A 20,229-nucleotide genomic window follows, 5' to 3' on the forward strand; every position below is an offset into this window, starting at 1 on the left:
TATTTTTTAACTACGTTTTATGAGGCAAGAATTTCGTGGCACTTTCCTGTGAGTCCAGTACACCTACAGAGTTTTCCTTCGTGTATAATGTCCTTAAAGGCTGGGAATAGGTGACCCTCTATCATACAGTTTGGTCCTAAAATGAAAAAATGCAATTACATTGGAAATCTTAAGAACATTCAAATTTCAAACACTTACAAATGTATAACAGGACTTTAAAGGCACTGACCACCCTTCTTGTGTTTGATAGAACCAGTTGTGGATTCAGGAGGGGGTCCGGAGGTTGGAACCCCCTTTTTTGGGCCGATCAATGCATTTGAATGGGATGGGAGCATATAGTTTGAACCCCCCCTTTTTTTAAATGGTCGGATCCGCGCCTGAGAACCAATATGTTAAAGGAAAAATATTTTCCTCACAAAAGATGAATTTTCGATGTAGAAGTCGTTCCTTTAAAATGGTATCAAGACAAGAAACGGGGTAATGATAGAACCATGATTATTAAAATGTATTAACTATAATATACATTATATATGATCACTCACCATTTGGACAGGACTCGCAACAGGCTCCTTTAAGAAGGACCCGATCAGCACATGGTTGCATTGGACATGGTAAAGGATGACAGTAATGCTGGCCACCTTGTTCACAAGGGTACGGACAGTCTGTAGTATCTTTACGTATTGCTGCAGTTGTTACCATCGTATCTGAAGAAAGATCCAAAACATAAAGTTAGATAGAAAAAATATTTATCAAAACTCATCACATATTATGTATACTAAATTAATACCACTCGACATATTCTTTACACTTTCTTTGATCAATAAAATAGGCGTGTGCTTGTTAAGATGGACGGTGATATATCAAAAAATATTTAAGCATACACTAATTAATAAGAAAGAATGTAATAATAATATAGTGCGCATTTGTAGAACAAGAAAAAAACCCAGACCAAAATGAGAATGAAAGGTGTATATTACCAACAGTATACATAGAAAAACAACATTCCTTTCTACTAGTACATATGATAAGTTGCTTGGTCGATAAGACGATAACAATAAAAGTATAACAAGTGGTCTTCATTGTGGCCGTACAGTTGAGGTTGATCTTTTTTATTATCGCCATAGAGTGCTGGTGGTCATTGCTACTGTTCGATAGAGGGCTTTATGTCATCGTTGTCGATCCCCATTATGTGCTATTGGTCATTGTTATAGCTATAAAGTGTCGTTCGTCATCGTTTTTTTTTATAGTGCTGTTGGTCATCGTTATCGCCATAGAGTGCTGTTGGTCATCGTTATCGGCATAGAGTGCTGTTGGTCATCGTTGTCGCCATAAAAGTGCTGTTGGTCATCGTTATCGCCATAGAGTGCTGTTGGTCATCGTTATCGCCATTATAGTGCTGTTGGTAATCGATATCACCATAGAGTGCTGTTGGTCATCGTTATCGCCATAAAGTGGTGTTGGTCATTGTTATCGCCATATAGTGCTGTTGATCATCGTTATCGCCATTATAGTGCTGTTGGTCATCGTTATCGCAATTAAAGTGCTGTTGGTCTTCGTTATCGCCATAGAGTGCTGTTGGTCATCGTTATCACCATTATAGTGCTGTTGGTCATCGTTATCGCCATAGAGTGCTGTTGGTCATCGTTATCGCCATATAGTGCTGTTGTTCATCGTTATCGCCATTATAGTGCTGTTGGTCATCGTTATCGCCATTAAAGTGCCGTTGGTCATCGTTATCGCCATATAGTGGTGTTGGTCATTGTTATCGCCATATAGTGCTGTTGGTCATCGTGATCCCCATTATGTGCTATTGGTCATTGTTATAGCTATAAAGTGTCGTTCGTCATCGTTTTTTTTTATAGTGCTGTTGGTCATCGTTATCGCCATAGAGTGCTGCTGGTCATCGTTATCGCCATAGAGTGCTGTTGGTCATCGTTATCGCCATAAAGTGCTGTTGGTCATCGTTGTCGCCATAAAAGTGCTGTTGGTCATCGTTATCGGCATAGAGTGCTGTTGGTCATCGTTGTCGCCATAAAAGTGCTGTTGGTCATCGTTATCGCCATAGAGTGCTGTTGGTCATCGTTATCGCCATTATAGTGCTGTTGGTAATCGATATCACCATAGAGTGCTGTTGGTCATCGTTATCACCATAAAGTGGTGTTGGTCATTGTTATCGCCATATAGTGCTGTTGATCATCGTTATCGCCATTATAGTGCTGTTGGTCATCGTTATCGCAATTAAAGTGCTGTTGGTCTTCGTTATCGCCATAGAGTGCTGTTGGTCATCGTTATCACCATTATAGTGCTGTTGGTCATCGTTATCGCCATAGAGTGCTGTTGGTCATCGTTATCGCCATATAGTGCTGTTGTTCATCGTTATCGCCATTATAGTGCTGTTGGTCATCGTTATCGCCATTAAAGTGCCGTTGGTCATCGTTATCGCCATATAGTGGTGTTGGTCATTGTTATCGCCATATAGTGCTGTTGGTCATCGTGATCGCCATATAGTGCTGTTGGTCATCGTTATCACCATAGAGTGTTATTGGTCATCGTTATCGCCTTAGTGTGCTGTTTGTCAACGTTATCGCCATAGTGCTGTTGGTCGTCGTTATCGCCATAGAGTGCTGTTGTTCATCGTTGTCGCCTAAATTTGCTATTTGTCATCGTTATCGAATTATAGTGTTGTTGGTCATCGTTATCGCCATAGAGTGTTGTTGGTCATCGTTTTCGCCATATAGTGCTGATCGTCATCGGTTTTTTGCATTTAGTGCTGTTGATCATCGTTATCACAATAGAGTGTTATTGGTCATCGTTATAGCCATAAAGTGATGTTGGTCATCTGTATTGTCATATAGTGCTGTTGTTCATCGTTATCGCCATATAGTACTATTGGTAATCGTTATCGTCGTGGAGTGCCGGTTGTCATCGTTAGCGTCATATAGTGCAGGGTTGCGTTCAATATCGTAGCAGCTACAAAGGGCAACGTAGATTTTTGACTGAACGTGTAGCTAGCCTAGCTACAACTAAATCAATTTTGCAGCTACGCTAGCTACACGTTTAGTAGTAAAAAATCTACGTAGCCCTTAGTAGCTGCTATGATATTGAACGCAACCCTGGTTGTTATCGTCATAAAGTGATGGGATCATAGTTGTCGCCATTAAGTGCTAGTGGTTATCGTTATTGCCATATAGTCCAATGGGTCACAGTTTTTTGCATATATCTGTCGGTCATCGCATTTGTAATAAAGTAGAGTTATTATTCGTATAAAGATAAATAAAATAAGCGTTTTACATTATGGCAACATAACCGAGGCGGCCGTTGAGTCAATGTGGTAATCATTGTGGTCGCGGGGTCAATATATTTCAGTAGGATGCTTTGATTTAAAGTGAATTCTGATTGCAGACATGATATACCATCTCACCATTGCATATTGCACAACATTCTCCTGGAGGGGTGTGTGTGTGTGTACAGTTTGGTAGTGGTGGTGGGCACGGGGGCGGGTAACAAAACCTGTGACCATTTACTGTACATGGATGAGGACAGTCTACAATAAAAAAAAAAAACACAACTATAATTTGACATGACTAACAAATTGAGTCAAGAAAAAAATACTGCACAGAATTTTAAAAAAAATGACTATATGTTTTTAATCAAGGTATAAAAGTGGACTATATATATATGCTGTGTGCTTTGCTCATTGTTAAAGACCACACGATTAACTATAGTTGTAAATTTCTGTTTGATTTGGTCTCTTTTGAGAAGTTGTCTCATTGGCAATCATACCACATCTTCATTTTTATATGTCATCTGACATTGCATAGCTCTCCCCCCCCCCCCCCCCCCCCCCCCCCCCCCCCCTTCTCTGAAGTATACGATTATTTTAACGAATATAACTTAACCTTTTTTTCTATTGATAAAAACTTGACAATATATAATTTAATGTTGATCTTATATTTTGTGGGCATAATGATTACATGCATGTCTAATGAACAGTTGTCTCATTGGCCATTATAACGTTACATTTATTCTTATTTTTGAATTAGCGGTGTAGTTTTGTTCATTGTTGAAAGCCGTACGATGATCTATTTTTGTTAACTTCTACGTCAATTTTGTCTCTGGTGTGGTGTTGTCTAATTAATTGCAATCTTGTCACATCTTCTTTCTTCTATACAGCATACTTAGTGTCGAATACTTACGTTTAGGACACTGTGGACAGCATGTTCCCTCTATTGTCACAGGGTCGTCGCACGGAGGTTTAGGGCACGGGATCGGTCCACAGAAATGACTCCCACCTTGTTTGCATGGATGTGGACAGTCTGGTGTATTTGGACATACCGGACAGCATGCGCCGTATGGTACAAAAGAATTATTACACGGAGGTGCCGGACAAGGAATCGGCCTGCAATACCTCTTTCCTCCTTGCATACATGGGTGAGGACAATCGGTTCCATTTTTGCACTCTGCGCAGCAGGCGCCCGTTGGAGTAACAGGGTTGTCACACGGAGCTAGCTTAGGACATGGTATTGGTTCACAAAAGTGCCTACCACCTTGTGTACATGGGTGAGGACAATCAGTGCTGTTCGGACATACTGGGCAACAAGCACCCTCTGGTGTGAATGAGTTGTTACAAGGCGGAAGAGGACACGGTATAGGGTGGCAGTATCGATGCCCTCCCTGCGTACACGGATGTGGACAACTCTCTAGTAAACCATAGGTTATTCCAAGTAAAGCTGTTAAGGTTAATCCATATAAGGACAATACATTCGTCGCCATTTCTATTGGTAAATGTTAATGTTCTCTTATCTTGTCTGATTTAGTGACCTCACAGATAATAATATCAAACAAAGATCCAATCAAAGTTTTGACACGAATAAATACAAAACAATTATTACGGATGGAATTTGTAATTTTTGTTACGATCCGTCTTCAACTATAAATGTCAATTGATGATATTTCCTATAAATCCGAATACTTTCCACAAATTTACTTCTTGAATCAATTCGATCAGTCACCAAAATGGGCCAATTTCAAAACAAATGCACAAATATGAAATGATTGGTATAGAGAATGTTTTGTCTTTTAAAGAAAAATATAAGTGAGATTCTTAACAAACGTAGAGAACTTAAATTCACTTTCGAATGCAACCAGCATTTATAATTGTAAAGAAATGGGAAACAGTTGTAAGGAAAAATGTTTTTTTTCTTCAAATCAGTAATGTCTAAAAGATTGCTCATTGAATATTCTGTATTATGTATATTTTATAACCCCTTTTTCTTTATTCATCATTGTTTTTACCTATTTTTCTCTATTGCTTTTTTGTGTGTGCATACATTGGCTCTTTATATTCTCTATAATTCTATAAACACAAATGGCACAACATTCTCATTTATAACAGATGGAGACCAATAAAGTAACTGTAAATCATGGTCTTTTATCTTAAATTCACTATACTAAGTACTTGTATTGCTACAATTATACATCACGCAGCTGAGAATAAGGTATGAAATCATTGCCATGTATATTAAACACTGTGACTATAGAATGTGAATAAGAAGAAATGGTATAGAAGCAATGAAGCAACTCACCATCCAAGTCCCGTCAATGTATAATACTGAAATTAAGTTGACAATTCTAGGTCAAAGTACGGCCTTCAGCACAGAGCAGAGGCTTAAACTAAACAGCAAGCTATACAGGGACCGAAAACTGACGTATACACATATGCGATACCATTTTCCACTTTCGATAAGATTTTTATAAATTCAATTTGAAGTCCGTTTCATTACTTATATTCCGGCGATGATTCAGTTACAAACGTTACTTTTCCCATTGGAAAAGTCATTGGCATTCCTTTTGTAATCTAGTAATTTTGATATTAACTTGATCATGAGTTTAGAAATAGAAGCCACAGACTTAACTATGTGAATTACATTTTTGCTTTATCTTGCATACCGCTTTTTTTTATGTTGTCCCTAGAAACTTAAGTCTTATATTAACATTCTCAGATTAAGAAAGGGTGTGGGGAACACGCAGAAAGCATGATTTTGCATCATTTATTCAAATGAATATAGCTTCTTGGGCCTTCAGCGGCTCCAACACCCTTCAATTTTTAAAAACATGTTTGCCAATACTTTTAAACAGGCTAGATACAACCAAACTGTAATACTGTACATGTATATGCAGTTCAGACTACCGTGAAGATTTATTTCTGCAGAGGATGATGATTAGTTCTGAATAAATGGTACATAATGACTTGACTATACATGTATGATTTATAATAAAAGAGAAATCTTTCTAAAATATTATATACAAAAAAATGTAAATTTTTATATACTTAATTCTACTGCCAAACTCGTGATTATACTAAATCCATCAACACCAAATGATGTAAAAGCAGTTGTTTCTTTTATTAAAGAGTCATTAGAACTGAAGAAAGGATAACCATTGAACTGGTTTTTTTTATCATATCTCTTATAATATTGTTTAGTTTTCATTATGTTTGATCATGTTTGTTTTGCCAATGTTATTTGCCATAACCAAAATTGGTTATTGTCTGTTTTTTGGCAAAATAAAGAATTATATAATAACCAAATAATCTTAAAATTGTACGTTTTCGAATATTATAGATATAGTTGTGAAAATAAATAATCAGTCCCTTGCTTTATTGAAAATGAAGAATCTTGTATCAATAGTGCAGAAAATAGACAACAAGCTGTACGTCGATCGATCCTCTTATAGTTAACAAAACTGATAAATAACCGATCTAAAACAAAGTCCCCCGGCCCCCCGAATATCAAATGGATGTCCCCTAACGGCGACTTAAAGGAAGGATAAAAAAAATGTCAGAATAAACTGATTGAAAATAAGGTAGTACCGATTACTCATCATTAGCCTAAGGGTGGAAAAAATAACTGAAAAGGCACAGTCAAAAAATTAACTTGGCAAGACATATTTTTCATCCTAGCCCCACTCCCATTGCTTAATAGCTTCCTAGGAACTTAACTGGTTCTCAGCTTAATGTTACTCTTTGTTCATAGACGTCGAGTGTAGCGTAGTGCGATAATACAAGCGGATCATTCCAGTTTACATTAAAGAACTTTTCGGACCATCCGGATTTTGTTCATGTGTTGTTCGGTTTCGGTTTCAAAATGTAAACAAAGGGAACAAACTCTGTAATGGAATATATAAATTTTTTGGAACAAGCAAAACTTTTAGAAAAGATTGACAGAAAGAAAGCAGAACACAAATACAGTGAATTTATTGATTTTGCAAAACGAGCAAAGCTCGATATTACAACTGAAAACAACCTGTATGTATCTGGTGTTTAACATTAAATGCATAATGGGCTGGTAAAAAAAGGGGGGTGGATAATGTATCTCACCAGTATCTGTTTATGTAGCTACATGTACAAGTTAGAAGTATTAAATTGAGAAAAATATTTTCAAATAGGAATTTTAAGAACTATACAGAAAATCATTTGAATAAGTGTTGTATACTCCTGACTGATATATATATACAGTGAAATAAAAAAATGTTATACATCATCATCATAGATATAGGAAGATGTGGTGTGAGTGCCAATGAGACAACTCTCCATCCAAATAACAATTTAAAAATTAAACCATTATAGGTTAAAGTACGGCCTTCAACACGGAGCCTTGGCTCACACCGAACAACAAGCTATAAAGGGTCCCAAAATTACTAGTGTAAAACCATTCAAACGGGAAAACCAACGGTCTAATCTATATAAACAAAATGTTTACATTTTATGTACATGAAAGAATGAAAAAAATTTGCTTATTTTACTTTTTTAAGTATGTTTTAACTCCTTTTTATGGTACTATTGAATGTACATGATATATATTTTTGGAGTTTTTAGAACAATTGTTCCAACTTGCACCGACTTGTCCAACTACCATTTTTTTTATATGAATCAATACCAGGTGTGGATCCAGCCATTTTAAAAGGGGGATTCCCAACACAGGATTAAGGGGGGAGTTCCCAACACAGGATAAAGGGGGTGGATTCCCAACACAGGATAAGGGGGGGGGGGGGGGGGGGGGTCCAACTACATTGGTGTATATGTCCCCATTCAAATAGATTGATTGGCCAAAAAAAAGGGGGTCCAACGGTTCCAACCCCGGAACCCCTACCCCCCCCCCCCCCCCCCACACACACTTTTTTTTAGTGTTGAACAAATCCTAATCATGATTTGGTTAGTGTATTGCTTTAAATTAATTTTTTTTATGCTGAATACATATGTACATTGAAATCTTAAAACAGTTTTGGTTTGTGTATGCAAACAGTTTTGCTATAAATATATTTAAATATATTACTTTCCATTGTGCATGTTGTGTTCAAAGTAAAAAGACAATCTGACAACAATCCTTCATAATTATCAAACTCACAACAATTACAGGATTTCCCCTGGGTCAATTATTTTTTTCGCCACCTCTTTCACCATAAAAATATATATTTTTTGCCTCTTTATTATTTTATTTGCCAAGAAACTCAACATATTTTTTTGATTGTCTAAAATTTTCCTTTTTTTAACCCTCTCCACCCAAAAATAGATGAGTTTGCCCCATTGTTGTCTGTGATTTTTCTCTTAATAAACTTATCTTAGCATGCTAAGTCATGTTAGTCTACATTGTCATGATTGTAATGAATAAACACTAAACATGCTAAACATTTACTTTTTAAATAAAACTTTGGGATTTTTTTTAACTAAAAAAGGGGAGGGGGGGGGGGGGGGTGAATTCATTATATTTTGAACACCTTTCCTAAAAGAGGGGTATACTTACTTTAAATCTGCTGGCTAGTTTATTCATTTTCATTGCTCATAACATTGTTGAAGGCCACATGTAACCATTTAGTTTTTAACTTCTACATCCTTTTGTCTCTAGATCTGGTCATCATGGTCATGCTGGTCATTGGCAATCATATCACATCTTTATATTTTTATATGACTAATCATGATGATTCACTTACAACTTTTGATTCAGCATTTACAAAGTGATTTATATATTTAGACCCTTCTACAACGAAATTTGTTTTACATGCACATGTATAAAAATTGCGGTTTTATCCAACACAATCATAGGTTTGAATGTAGTTTTCAATTTAGACTCGTATATAATCTGGTGTACAAAAAAAAATATAAACACCTTATGTTTGTGGCATAACATCGTGGCCACAAGTTAATTATTTTCTGTTTAGTATTAAATTTATATTGATTAAGATCCATTTTGTTACATCTTGTCATCAATTTTAATTGGCAATCGCCAATGGCAGTCAGCAGGGTTAAAGAACATCAGTTGTTCGACCTGTTAGTCAAATGCGTTTTGTTTAAATATACTTCTTCACTTTTTTGGTCCTTTGGAAAATGTTGTTTGTGCTGAATTTGACCTTTCCACAACGAAATTTGTTTTACATGCACATGTATAAAAATTGCATTTTTTTTCCAACGCAATATTATCATAGGTTTGAACGTAGTTTTCAATTTACAGTCGTATAATATAACATGAAATTCCCATAATCTGATAATATGTGTTTTTAGATCAAGGATTTTTTCAATAACAATGAGGTAACCATTGGGGAATTTGACTAAAAAATTAAGGTGAACTTAAACTTTCTAAATTGAAGCTTATATAGCGCAAAGTCAGAGGCGTATTTAGGGGGGGGGGGGGGGGCCCTTTTGAGAAAAAGATTTGCTTGATTATATAGGGAATCACTGAAGAGGCTTGGAAGCGGGCCCCCTCTTTAATCTTGGGCAGCCAGTAGGCCTCCACTTATAAAAATTTCTACATCCGCCACTGAAAGTAGTGCATTCTAGTGCATTTATGTCGCTCTCTTCACCTGGTGTGTCAACTACTGCACCAAATCTATGTAAAATATGATTTGAAATTATTTTAACTATAAAAAAGAAGATGTGGTATGATTCCATGTTACCATGATTACAGATTTGATTCACTTTGATTTTTTTCAGGAGATCTTCATTTGCTTCAGCATATAATAATAGAGGATACCTGAGATATTTATCTGTGGATTTTGACCAAGCATCAAATGATTATACTTCCTGTTTGACCATTGACCCTAACTTCACTTTTGCCTATTATAATAGGGGAATGATACATTATAGATTAGGTAAGACAGAGTGCAATGTGAATAGGTAACAGAAAATTATCACATGGCAATCATGTGACATATATACTTTCTATAACACAAGAATGATACATTGCAACATGGGTAATACTATTTAAGGAATAACAGTACTGTAGTTGAAGAGTTGCCACCGTCAATTGTAGATTTGACGATCACAAATGCAGTTTTACTGGCGATGCGTAGCGGAGACAGTAAAACAGAGATTTAAAACCGTCAAATCAAAATCGACAGTGGCAACTCTTCAACTACAGTACTGTTATTCCGATTCTAATGCATTACAAAAAGAAAAAATACAATAAAACTTGAAAAAATTTCTAAATTTGTCAAATAAATAAAAATCCATGAATCTTCATGAATGATTTTGGCACAAAGACGTCATGGCTAAACGTGACATCATACAAATGAAAACTTACAATCTGAAGGTTATGACGTTACTTGTACATGTTGTACGCTTCAAATTCGGATAAAATTACATTAAAACGGCGAATTCGAGGTAGGTGTTGTTTTATTTTCGATTATTTAGTAGTAATTGAACATTTGTTGATTCATCAATTCAAAATGGCCGGTCCCTCCTTAGGTAAACCTGGTCAACTGTGGATTTAACGGCAACTTTTAGCCAATGAAAATAATTGTTACATCCAAATTGCATTAGAAAGTAATGTAACCATGTGTAAAGGTAACAATTAGTATCACATGACAATCATGTGACATACATGTACCTTGTGACATATGTCATGTGTATGTTTTATGGAGGAATGAAACATTACAGACTAGTTTAATACATAACGTGACACGCGAAAAAGTTCCATCATTTATTTATATGCTAATGAATTTGAATGATGTACAATCTTCAATATTGAGCAAAATCTCTATGTATTAAGCAGTTTCGGGTGTACACAGTATTTTATCAAATTTCCTTAAGGAGCATTCGTTTAATGTACATAACTTTGAGTGGTGGTTATTTTTTTTGTTGGTGAGTAAGAATACTATAGGGCAAAAGTAGGGTATTTAAAAAAATATAAATTTAGGATATAATATATATTTGGTCATCATGGTCAACTGCTTGACCAGAATATTTTTTCCATCAATTTGGGGATCAAAATATTTTTTTAGGGGAAAACAATACCGCCCTTCTTGAATTTATATATGGTTGTTCCCTAACACAAGCATGACAAGAGTAGAAAATAAAAGATTTTTTATCAATATATAGTGTTATACCAATTAACTTTCTTGTGTCACTATAAAAATGTTTTTCTTTCTTTTTGTTGCAGGTAGATTTGATGAAGCCATTAAAGACATGACACAGACATTAAAACTGGATCCTTCATTTGAACAGGCCAAGATAGGACTTGATAAATCTATGCATGATAAACAAACATTTGAACAAAGAAGAAAAGAAGGATTTTATAACTCCTGATTTTAAATGCTGTGTTACATTTATTGTGCCTGATTTTTACAGCTAATTTCCAAATGCATGTAGAGGAAGACTTTGGTTAGCTTGCTTACTTAGTTTGTATATTGTACAATTATATTGGGTTAATGTTCAATTAGATTTTAATATGATATATATAGGTTTAACTATGTCATTTATATTGTTTGCAGATGTCAATCTTAATTACAAAGCTTTAATAAACAAATATACAAACAAAGCAACCAAAGTTTTACTCTACAAGCATTAGGAAATTAGCTGTAAACTGTGTTAACGTTAACTGTTTGTTAATGGATGAATTTTATGTACTCTGTGTTAATTATTAACTTTGTTACATACTATTAACAGATGTTTTATATACATTAAAATCATTTATAATCATGAAGTATGTCTGTATCTGACACTATGCTGAAACTCTGAAAACTTTCCCACTTTTTTGTGATATCCTCATTGAGAGATATTGACCTTTATGGTATTCTAATATTAAGACGTAAATCATTTTAAGGTGGTATGGGAGTCTAAAATAAAAATGATAGAATTTGTTCATACTTTGTCAAAATGTAGTATCTATAGATACATGTTCTAAAATATTATATAAATGATAGGTCACCGCGCATTTTCTCAAGCTACAGGTTGTGACAAAATGACAAATTTTGTATGGATTATACAGGAAAAAACACCATTTTGTGAATAGAAACTAAACAAAATGATAGAATTGTAAAATAATTTAGGAAAATGTTGCTTTCAGACAATGCTTTGAGAATATCAAAAGAAAAGATAGGGTGACCGTATGTTTTTTCCGGCTAAAAGACAAAATAGGAAAATTTTCATGTAGAGTCCTTCAGAAAATGCACTGGTTTAGAGTTACCTCCCCTTAAATTGCCAATTTGAAAATATTCAAAAACAACCAAAAAGAATCTTCACTTGTAGAAATAATAATATTTTAAAATTATGTTCTTATAAATTAGTTCTTTGAAATGAAATTTCACATTCAATATCTGCATTCCTGCAATAAATTTTGCTAACTTGATAGAAAATATGGACCTTAGTTTCTCTGTTTTTTACAATCCAAGATGGCGAAAGACACCCATACCACCTTAAAAGGTAGTCAGAGGAAAATAAAATACTATATATATTATACTCAATGAAAAATAAAGAATGTACATTAGTTTTAGCAAAATAAGCTTTTAGCTGCATGTCTAAATTTCTTGTCAAAAAATCCATAGACAAACGGATTGACAATATTATTGACTGTCACCAGTTGATCCATGAATCTAAATGCACTCGCCTCCGCCTCGGTTTGTTTTGTCCAGAAATAGCGATCGTTGACCATCAAGAATAGGAAAGCTATCTGAATTATGTATGATATAATGAATGCAATGCTGATTACCATTATCATCAAGGAAAAATTCCTAGATGCAGACATGTGATCTTTTCCTTCCCGCGTATTTGTTAGATCCTTATTTGATTGGTTGGTCGATTTTGCATGGTTTGTGGTCCTATCGTCTGCGAGATTTGTTAATGTTTCATTGGTCGATCCCTCTGATTCGTTGATATTTGAATTATAAAATGTTGCAGTTGAATTTTGGGTCGATGATTTTGCCTTTCTTTTCTTTTCGTTTCTTAAAACAGTAAACATTCGCTGTGCAATTAAAGAATTAAGAATGATCAGTTCCATCATCACAGCTACTATTACGATTGCTGGATACAGTATAAACGAGAGAAATGAATCACTATCAATAACATTAGCTGCACATATAAACCCAGTGATATTCAAAGATTGGTTTGGTATTTCGAGTGTTTCATCAAACATCACAAATGGCGCAGCAATAGAAAATGATAGTATGAAAATGACAAAAAGACATATACGTCTAGGTTTAAGAGTTAACTGTGATCCAAATGGTCGACACACTTTCAAATATCTTTGAAATGTTAAAAGACCAAGCAGGAATATTGACAAAAAACTGAACAAATCGAAGAAAAACCAAATTATTTGACAGGCAAGTAAAAACGTATACTTTACCGGCATTAAGTTTTTCCAGAGATCGAACGGTGACCTTATGACACATGCCATCAAATCCACGAACGCTAGTATAGGGATGAAATATTTGCTTTCATTCTCTTTTGTGAGTTTGAATTTGTATACGATCAGTACTACTAAGTTGCCGATTATAAAATATATAACCAGAAATATATTGTGAGCTATATATTTGTTTGCTTCTTCGCTGTTCCATTTATCAAGTCTCTCTTCTACTGAGAAATTCATTCTGACTGCGACTAACTTCTGAAAGAAACACAACATTTGTCAGAAGATTACAGCCGATTTCATTGAGTGTGTAGGCAAAGGTAATATCTTTGGTTAGTTTGCTTGCTAACTCAGTAACTGAACCGTGAAGTCGTTGTTAGGTAAGATATACTACCCTCTTTTCGAAGTAGCATAGTCCTACAGACAGATAGGTTGATTATATGTCGGACTAGTCAACACTTAAAGGAGGGTAGTTTACCTAACCTAACAATGGCTTCATGGTTTAGCTAGCAAGCAAGGTAAGAAAATATATTACCTTTACCTACATAATCGTTCAAATCGGCTGTAAGTTGTTATGTATACTTCACACTAAAAACCTGACTTTGTAATAAATTGTTTAATAATTATTACTTATTTTTTGCAAACAGTAAATGCTAACTTGAAAAAGAGAAAAATTTGTAATAATAGAATATGTATCAAAATGTAAATTTATTGTACTTACCCTTCCGGAGCAACTAGAAATAGTCCGGGTTTCTGAAGTGTTTTGTGTTACTTAGTCTTTAGAATCATATGTAGTGAATTTGACCTTGTCAGTAATTACAACGTTTTTCGTTGTTTGAATTGAACACACTTTAAGTTTATCTCGAACAAGCGTCTTTAATGTTATTGTTTGTTTTATCTTCCGCTCTTTTTTTAATAAAACAAGCGAGCGAAAGTAGTAACACAATTCTTAAAAACTGACATTTGTTTCCAATGTTTATCCCAGAAAAAAGTGTTAATCAATCACATAAGTATAAAGTTTTTTCTGTCAAATTGGTTGTAATAATTATTCATATACATCCTGTTTCAGAGGAAAGTAAATCCAATATTTCGCCCATTACCGGGTGTAGCAAATGTTATTGTTTTCTTATATTGAATTTCACTCTTCCTTGATGAAAAGTGTCATTAATGTATAAATTTTCTTTTATATTTATTTTTAGCTAACTTATCGTGAAAAAAATCACGTCCTAATAAATGGAAACAAAATGTTGATAATATATATGTATTTTTAGTCTGAACAAAATGGGAGTTTCTTGTTAATGCGAACATGCTAACATCCTAGTCATACATATTGCAGGATCCTTGATTATTTATCCGATATTTATAAAATAAGGCGGAGTATTTAGGCGATTATTTGCTCGGAAGGCGTAGAAATCGAGAATTTGCTCGAAAGGCTGAATATTCGCTCGAAAGGCGGAGTAATCGAGTACTCGCTCGGAAGGCTGAGTACTCGAGTAATAGCTCGAAAGGCTGAGTACTCTAGTATTCGCTCGGAAGGCGGAGTAATAAAGTATTCGCTCGGAAGGCGGATTAATAAAGTATTCGCTCAGAAGGCTGAGTATTTGCTCGGAAGGCGGAGTAATCGAGTATTTGCTCGAAAGGCTGATTATTCGCTCGAGAGACAGAGCACTCTAGTATTCGCTCAAAAGACAGAGTAATCGAGTATTATCTCGGAAGGCGGAGTAATCGAGTATTCGCTTGGAAGACGGAGTAATCGAGTATTCGCTCAAAAGGCGGATTAATCGAGTACAGTTTTAATTCTTTGATAATCGTTTGACTTTTAAACTATCATGAGACATTTTCATTTGTATCTAAAGAAATCTGAACAAGAGCAAAAGCTAAGTGCCATGAAAGGAACCCTGCGAAACTGACTATGGACTTTGAAACGGTTTTTGTATCAACCAAATTTGAAATATTCAGAGAAAGCGGAGATTGACGTTTAATGAATAATGCCAGCTTCTTTTCTCGAAAACTTCTCATTTCAAAAATAAAAGAAAGAGGGACTTGTTTGCTTTACCTTTAGTACTACAGATGTTTTTATGGAGAAACATGTCCTTCAATCAGTAGCTACATGTATATATGTTGGTTTTTTTTTAAAATCATGCATTTCTTTAAATCTTTCATGGAATCAGACGAGATTTGAAAAAGCATCATAATGATTTGTCCATTACTAAAAAAACTAGAGGCTCCAAAGAGCCTGTGTCGCTCACCTTGGTCTATGTGAATATTAAACAAAGGAAGCAGATGGATTCATGACAAAATTGTGTTTTGGTGATGGTGATGTGTTTGTAAATCTTACTTTACTAGTCTTGCTGCTTACATTTATCTCTATCTATAATGAACTTGGCCCAGTAGTTTCAGTGGAAAATGTTAATAAAAATTTACAAATTTTATGAAAATTGTTAAAAATTGACTATAAAGGACAATAACTCCTTAGGGGGTCAATTGACCATTTCGGTTATGTTGACTCATTTGTAAATCTTACTTTGCTGAACATAATTGCTGTTTACAGTTTATCTCTATCTATAATAAAATTTAAGATAATAACCAAAAACAACAAAATTTCCTTAAAATTACCGATTCAGGGGCAGCAACCCAACAATGGGTTGTCAGATTCATCTGAAAATTATAGAGCAGATAGATCTTGATCTGATTAATAATTTTACCCCGCGTTGGATTTGCTCTAAATGCTTTGGTTTTTGAGTTATAAGCCAAAAACTGCATTTTACCTCTATGTTCTATTTTTAGCTGTGGCGGCCATCTTGATTTGATAGTCGGGTCACCGGACACATTTTTAAAACTAGATACCCCAAAGATGATTATTGCCAAGTCTGGATTAATTTGGCCCAGTAGTTTCAGAGGAGAAGATTGTTGTAAAAGATAACTAAGATTTACGAAAAATGGTTAAAAATTGACTATAAAGGGCAATAACTCCTAAACGGGTCAACTGACCATTTCGGTCATGTTGACTTATTTGTAAATCCTACTTTGCTTAACATTATTGCTGTTTACAGTTTATCTCTATCTATAATAATATTCAAGATAATAACCAAAAACTGCAAAATTTCCTTAAAATTACCGATTCAGGGGCAGCAACCCAACAATGGGTTGTCAGATTCATCTGAAAATTATAGAGCAGATAGATCTTGATCTGATTAATAATTTTACCCCATGTTGGATTTGCTCTAAATGCTTTGGTTTTTGAGTTATAAGCCAAAAACTGCATTTTACCCCTATGTTCTATTTTTAGCTGTGGCAGCCATCTTGATTTGATAGTCGGGTCACCGGACACATTTTTAAAACTAGATACCCCAAAGATGATTATTGCCAAGTCTGGATTAATTTGGCCCAGTAGTTTCAGAGGAGAAGATTGTTGTAAAAGATAACTAAGATTTACGAAAAATGGTTAAAAATTGACTATAAAGGGCAATAACTCCTAAACGGGTCAACTGACCATTTCGGTCATGTTGACTTATTTGTAAATCCTACTTTGCTTAACATTATTGCTGTTTACAGTTTATCTCTATCTATAATAATATTCAAGATAATAACCAAAAACTGCAAAATTTCCACAAAATTACCAATTCAGGGGCAGCAACCCAACAACGGGTTGACCGATTCATCTGAAAATATCAGGGCAGATAGATCTTGACCTGATAAACATTTTTACCCCATGTCAGATTTCCTCTAAATGCTTTGGTTTTTGAGTTATAAGCCAAAAACTGCATTTTACCCCTATGTTCTATTTTTAGCCGTGGCGGCCATCTTGGTTGGTTGACCGGGTCACGCCACACATTTTTTAAACTAGATACCCCAATGATGATTGTGGCCAAGTTTGGTTCAATTTGGCCCAGTAGTTTCAGAGGAGAAGATTTTTGTAAAAGTTAACAACGACGACGGACGACGGACGACAGACGACGGACGACGGACGCCGGACGCAAAGTGATGGGAAAAGCTCACTTGGACCTTCGGGCCAGGTGAGCTAAAAAGATATTTGCATTTGCGTTTTTCATCTTCTCTAAAGATTTAATACAGTAAAATCTGGCTAAACCGAAAACCGGTCTAAACCAAACATATTCTAGAGCACCATAATATCAAATGTTATATATATGCGTTGTGAACCTGTTGAACTCGAACATCGGCTAAAATCGAACAAAATCTTAAGTCCAAAAGAGGTTCGGTTCCAATAGGTTTCACTGAACTACCTTTGAGTTCCCCCTTTTAGTCTTTAAATTTGCACCAAAGGTTCCAAAATATTCTATTGAAACCCTCCCAAAAAAAATTAATGGTGCTTTGAAATACTCAAGATATATGTTTATGACCCAAATCTTTTTTCTGCAATACAATGTTCCAGGTCGTATGAATAATTAAATATAATTTCGGTAATTTCTATTTAAATATTAATGCGGAAAAGTGAGATCTATATCGGGTTAGTGACTGTATATGACATAGAAATATGAAATCAACGCATTTTGACTGGTCAATTTACAAAGGATCGTCAAATAGAACGAGTGCAGTATATATAAATAAATATATATACATGTATACTAGTAGGCACATAGAGTATGTAAATCACAGAATCTCTGCACAGAGATTTTTCGATAGATGATAAAAGTCGATGTAGATTATTTGAAAAGAGGATTCGATATGCATTTGGCAGACTAATTAATATATCAATTTGCGTAGCAAGTCGAATAATTGAGAACCCTCAGTGGCGGATTCAAAAGGAACTCCGCGGGGATTAATTGCAACCCATTTTTTTTTTACAGTAAATGCTGTTGTCTTGAATGGAACATATGGTTGGGGCCCCCTTTATCATAAGTTCAATGAAGGATACAAAACTTAATTCATATAGTTTTCACACTGACCCCTTACACTCTAAAAATTGTGTTTAGAGCCTTAACACTTTCCTAAACACATTTGTGAAACCGATTTTTGACATGTTTCAAATCTAAACATGTTTAATATTTAATGTGCTTACAGCCTAAACGTGTCAAGCTTTAACGTGCTTAGACCGTGAACATGTTATGATGTAAAGTGCTTAGACTGTAAACCTGTTTAGATGTAAAGTGCTTAGATTTGAAACATGTTTTGCTAAAAAGTGCTTAGACTGTGAACATGTTTAGTTGTGAAGTGTTGTATCTGGAAACATGTTTAGCTCTGAAGTGTTTTGTCAAGAAACACGTTTAGTTGTGAATTGTTTTGAATGTAAACATGTTTAGACTATAAAGGGTCGTGAAGAAACATGTTTATCGTTTAAGTGCGATAAGCGGTTACTTCATTAGACCCCAAATAAACTAATATTCCGGAAGGCTAGACTGTAAAACGTATGATAGCTCTCAATACTACATGTTTTCAAACCATCACAAAAGAAGCATAACGCATCAAACTAAGAAACTGGAATTTTCAAATCAAATTGATTGTGACTAAAACCTTTTCAATCTGAATGAGTAATTTCTTTAATTCAATTGTCGACATTCGAATATTGCATTTTTTCTTCATTTCAAATATTCATTAAACAGTCTAGAACTTTTGGAATGAAATTATCATTATACTAATTCTAGGATTAAAAACAAAATTACAACATATGAAACAAAGGAATTTATGTATTTTTTTATTTCCAGTTAATCATTGAACACAATCAAATATAAAATCATAAATTCATATCAACGTTCATATACATAATATTGACCAATCAAATCAATTTGAATATGTCCTGTTTTCATTTTACAAGTCAATAAGAACTTCTCCTTTCTTTGTACCCAAATGATGGTCACTGGCCTGAAAGATAGAAATATATTGATAAGCAACTAAGTAGAATTAATCTAAAACTATAAGTATACGAACTAAAACACCAAAAAGTAAATGCATGATTTAAGATCAAGATAACAATATTAGAATCGTGGTATGAAAGCATAAATGTACTGATTAGACAATTGATATTTTTAATTTAAAACTTCTTTTCATGCTAAATATTCATTTAATCAAATATATATTGAAATTTTTAAAATAAAACACACTTCGGATTCTTACCTAGCAATATAGTTGCTACTGTGCATTATTTCCCCTTTTAGCATTTCAAGACAAATGTTTTCCTCTGCACTCCTCTCATCTAGAATAAAACAATACATATCAATAAAAATTATAAGAAAGCACAAGCGCTTATAACTATTGAAGAAAAACAAGCATCTTTTTAATCATTTTGAGCAAATGTTGATTGTGCATTTAGAAAGTGCTTACTAAAACAATGACCTCGATATGACACTGGTTTTGCGAATGATGCACTCGGCATATTCCGCTTCCCTTCATGTTACATTAAAATCTGCCGAGGAGTATACCAAATGAAAATTGTCCTCACAAACTCCTTTCCAAGAATATATACATATAAAATAATAAGTGCTAGCTTGCATGATAGTACATTAAACAACTCTTATCTATCACAAGATAGTTTGAACACCAAAAGCTATTACAAGCACTTGTTTCAGGGGATGGTTTCCCTTTTTCTTCTCCTGCATTGACTATACGGTAGTGTACTTGTAAATAATACTGAGGGCCCTCATGGGGTTTTTGATTA

At 34.5% G+C, this 20,229-nt stretch overlaps 2 protein-coding genes across 2 annotated transcripts; one reads left to right on the plus strand and one right to left on the minus strand.

Annotated features, from left to right (window-relative positions):
• On the minus strand, positions 1 to 4,822 carry LOC134690470 (kielin/chordin-like protein). The gene is made up of 4 exons (XM_063550440.1): positions 4,197 to 4,822; positions 3,422 to 3,544; positions 543 to 704; positions 1 to 136 (listed from the first exon to the last, which is right to left on the minus strand). The coding sequence occupies exons 1-4, from the start codon at positions 4,771 to 4,773 to the stop codon at positions 18 to 20; spliced, it is 981 nt and encodes a 326-aa protein (XP_063406510.1). The 5' UTR covers positions 4,774 to 4,822; the 3' UTR covers positions 1 to 17.
• Positions 4,823 to 7,147: 2,325 nt separating this feature from the next.
• On the plus strand, positions 7,148 to 11,975 carry LOC134691317 (tetratricopeptide repeat protein 32-like). The gene is made up of 4 exons (XM_063551769.1): positions 7,148 to 7,306; positions 9,986 to 10,143; positions 11,433 to 11,620; positions 11,857 to 11,975. Exons 1-3 carry the CDS (start codon positions 7,173 to 7,175, stop codon positions 11,576 to 11,578), a joined length of 438 nt encoding a protein of 145 aa, XP_063407839.1. The 5' UTR covers positions 7,148 to 7,172; the 3' UTR covers positions 11,579 to 11,620; positions 11,857 to 11,975.
• Positions 11,976 to 20,229: the final 8,254 nt, after the last annotated feature.

Source organism: Mytilus trossulus, chromosome 11 (genome assembly GCF_036588685.1).
Source record: "Mytilus trossulus isolate FHL-02 chromosome 11, PNRI_Mtr1.1.1.hap1, whole genome shotgun sequence".
In the NCBI taxonomy this organism is placed as follows: Eukaryota; Metazoa; Mollusca; class Bivalvia; order Mytilida; family Mytilidae; genus Mytilus; species Mytilus trossulus.

Bases quoted from the DNA above. Each gene is read 5' to 3' on its own strand.
- LOC134690470 (XM_063550440.1), bottom strand. From the start codon at position 4,773: ATGGCGACGAATGTATTGTCCTTATATGGATTAACCTTAACAGCTTTA. The intron at 705-3,421 runs GTGAGATGGTAT...ATCTTTCTTCAG, and splicing joins ATGTTGTGCAATATGCAATG to ATACGATGGTAACAACTGCA. The intron at 137-542 runs GTGAGTGATCAT...TTTTCATTTTAG, and splicing joins TTGCGAGTCCTGTCCAAATG to GACCAAACTGTATGATAGAG.
- LOC134691317 (XM_063551769.1), top strand. From the start codon at position 7,173: ATGGAATATATAAATTTTTTGGAACAAGCAAAACTTTTAGAAAAGATT. The intron at 7,307-9,985 runs GTATGTATCTGG...GATTTTTTTCAG, and splicing joins ATTACAACTGAAAACAACCT to GAGATCTTCATTTGCTTCAG. The intron at 10,144-11,432 runs GTAAGACAGAGT...TTTTTGTTGCAG, and splicing joins AATGATACATTATAGATTAG to GTAGATTTGATGAAGCCATT.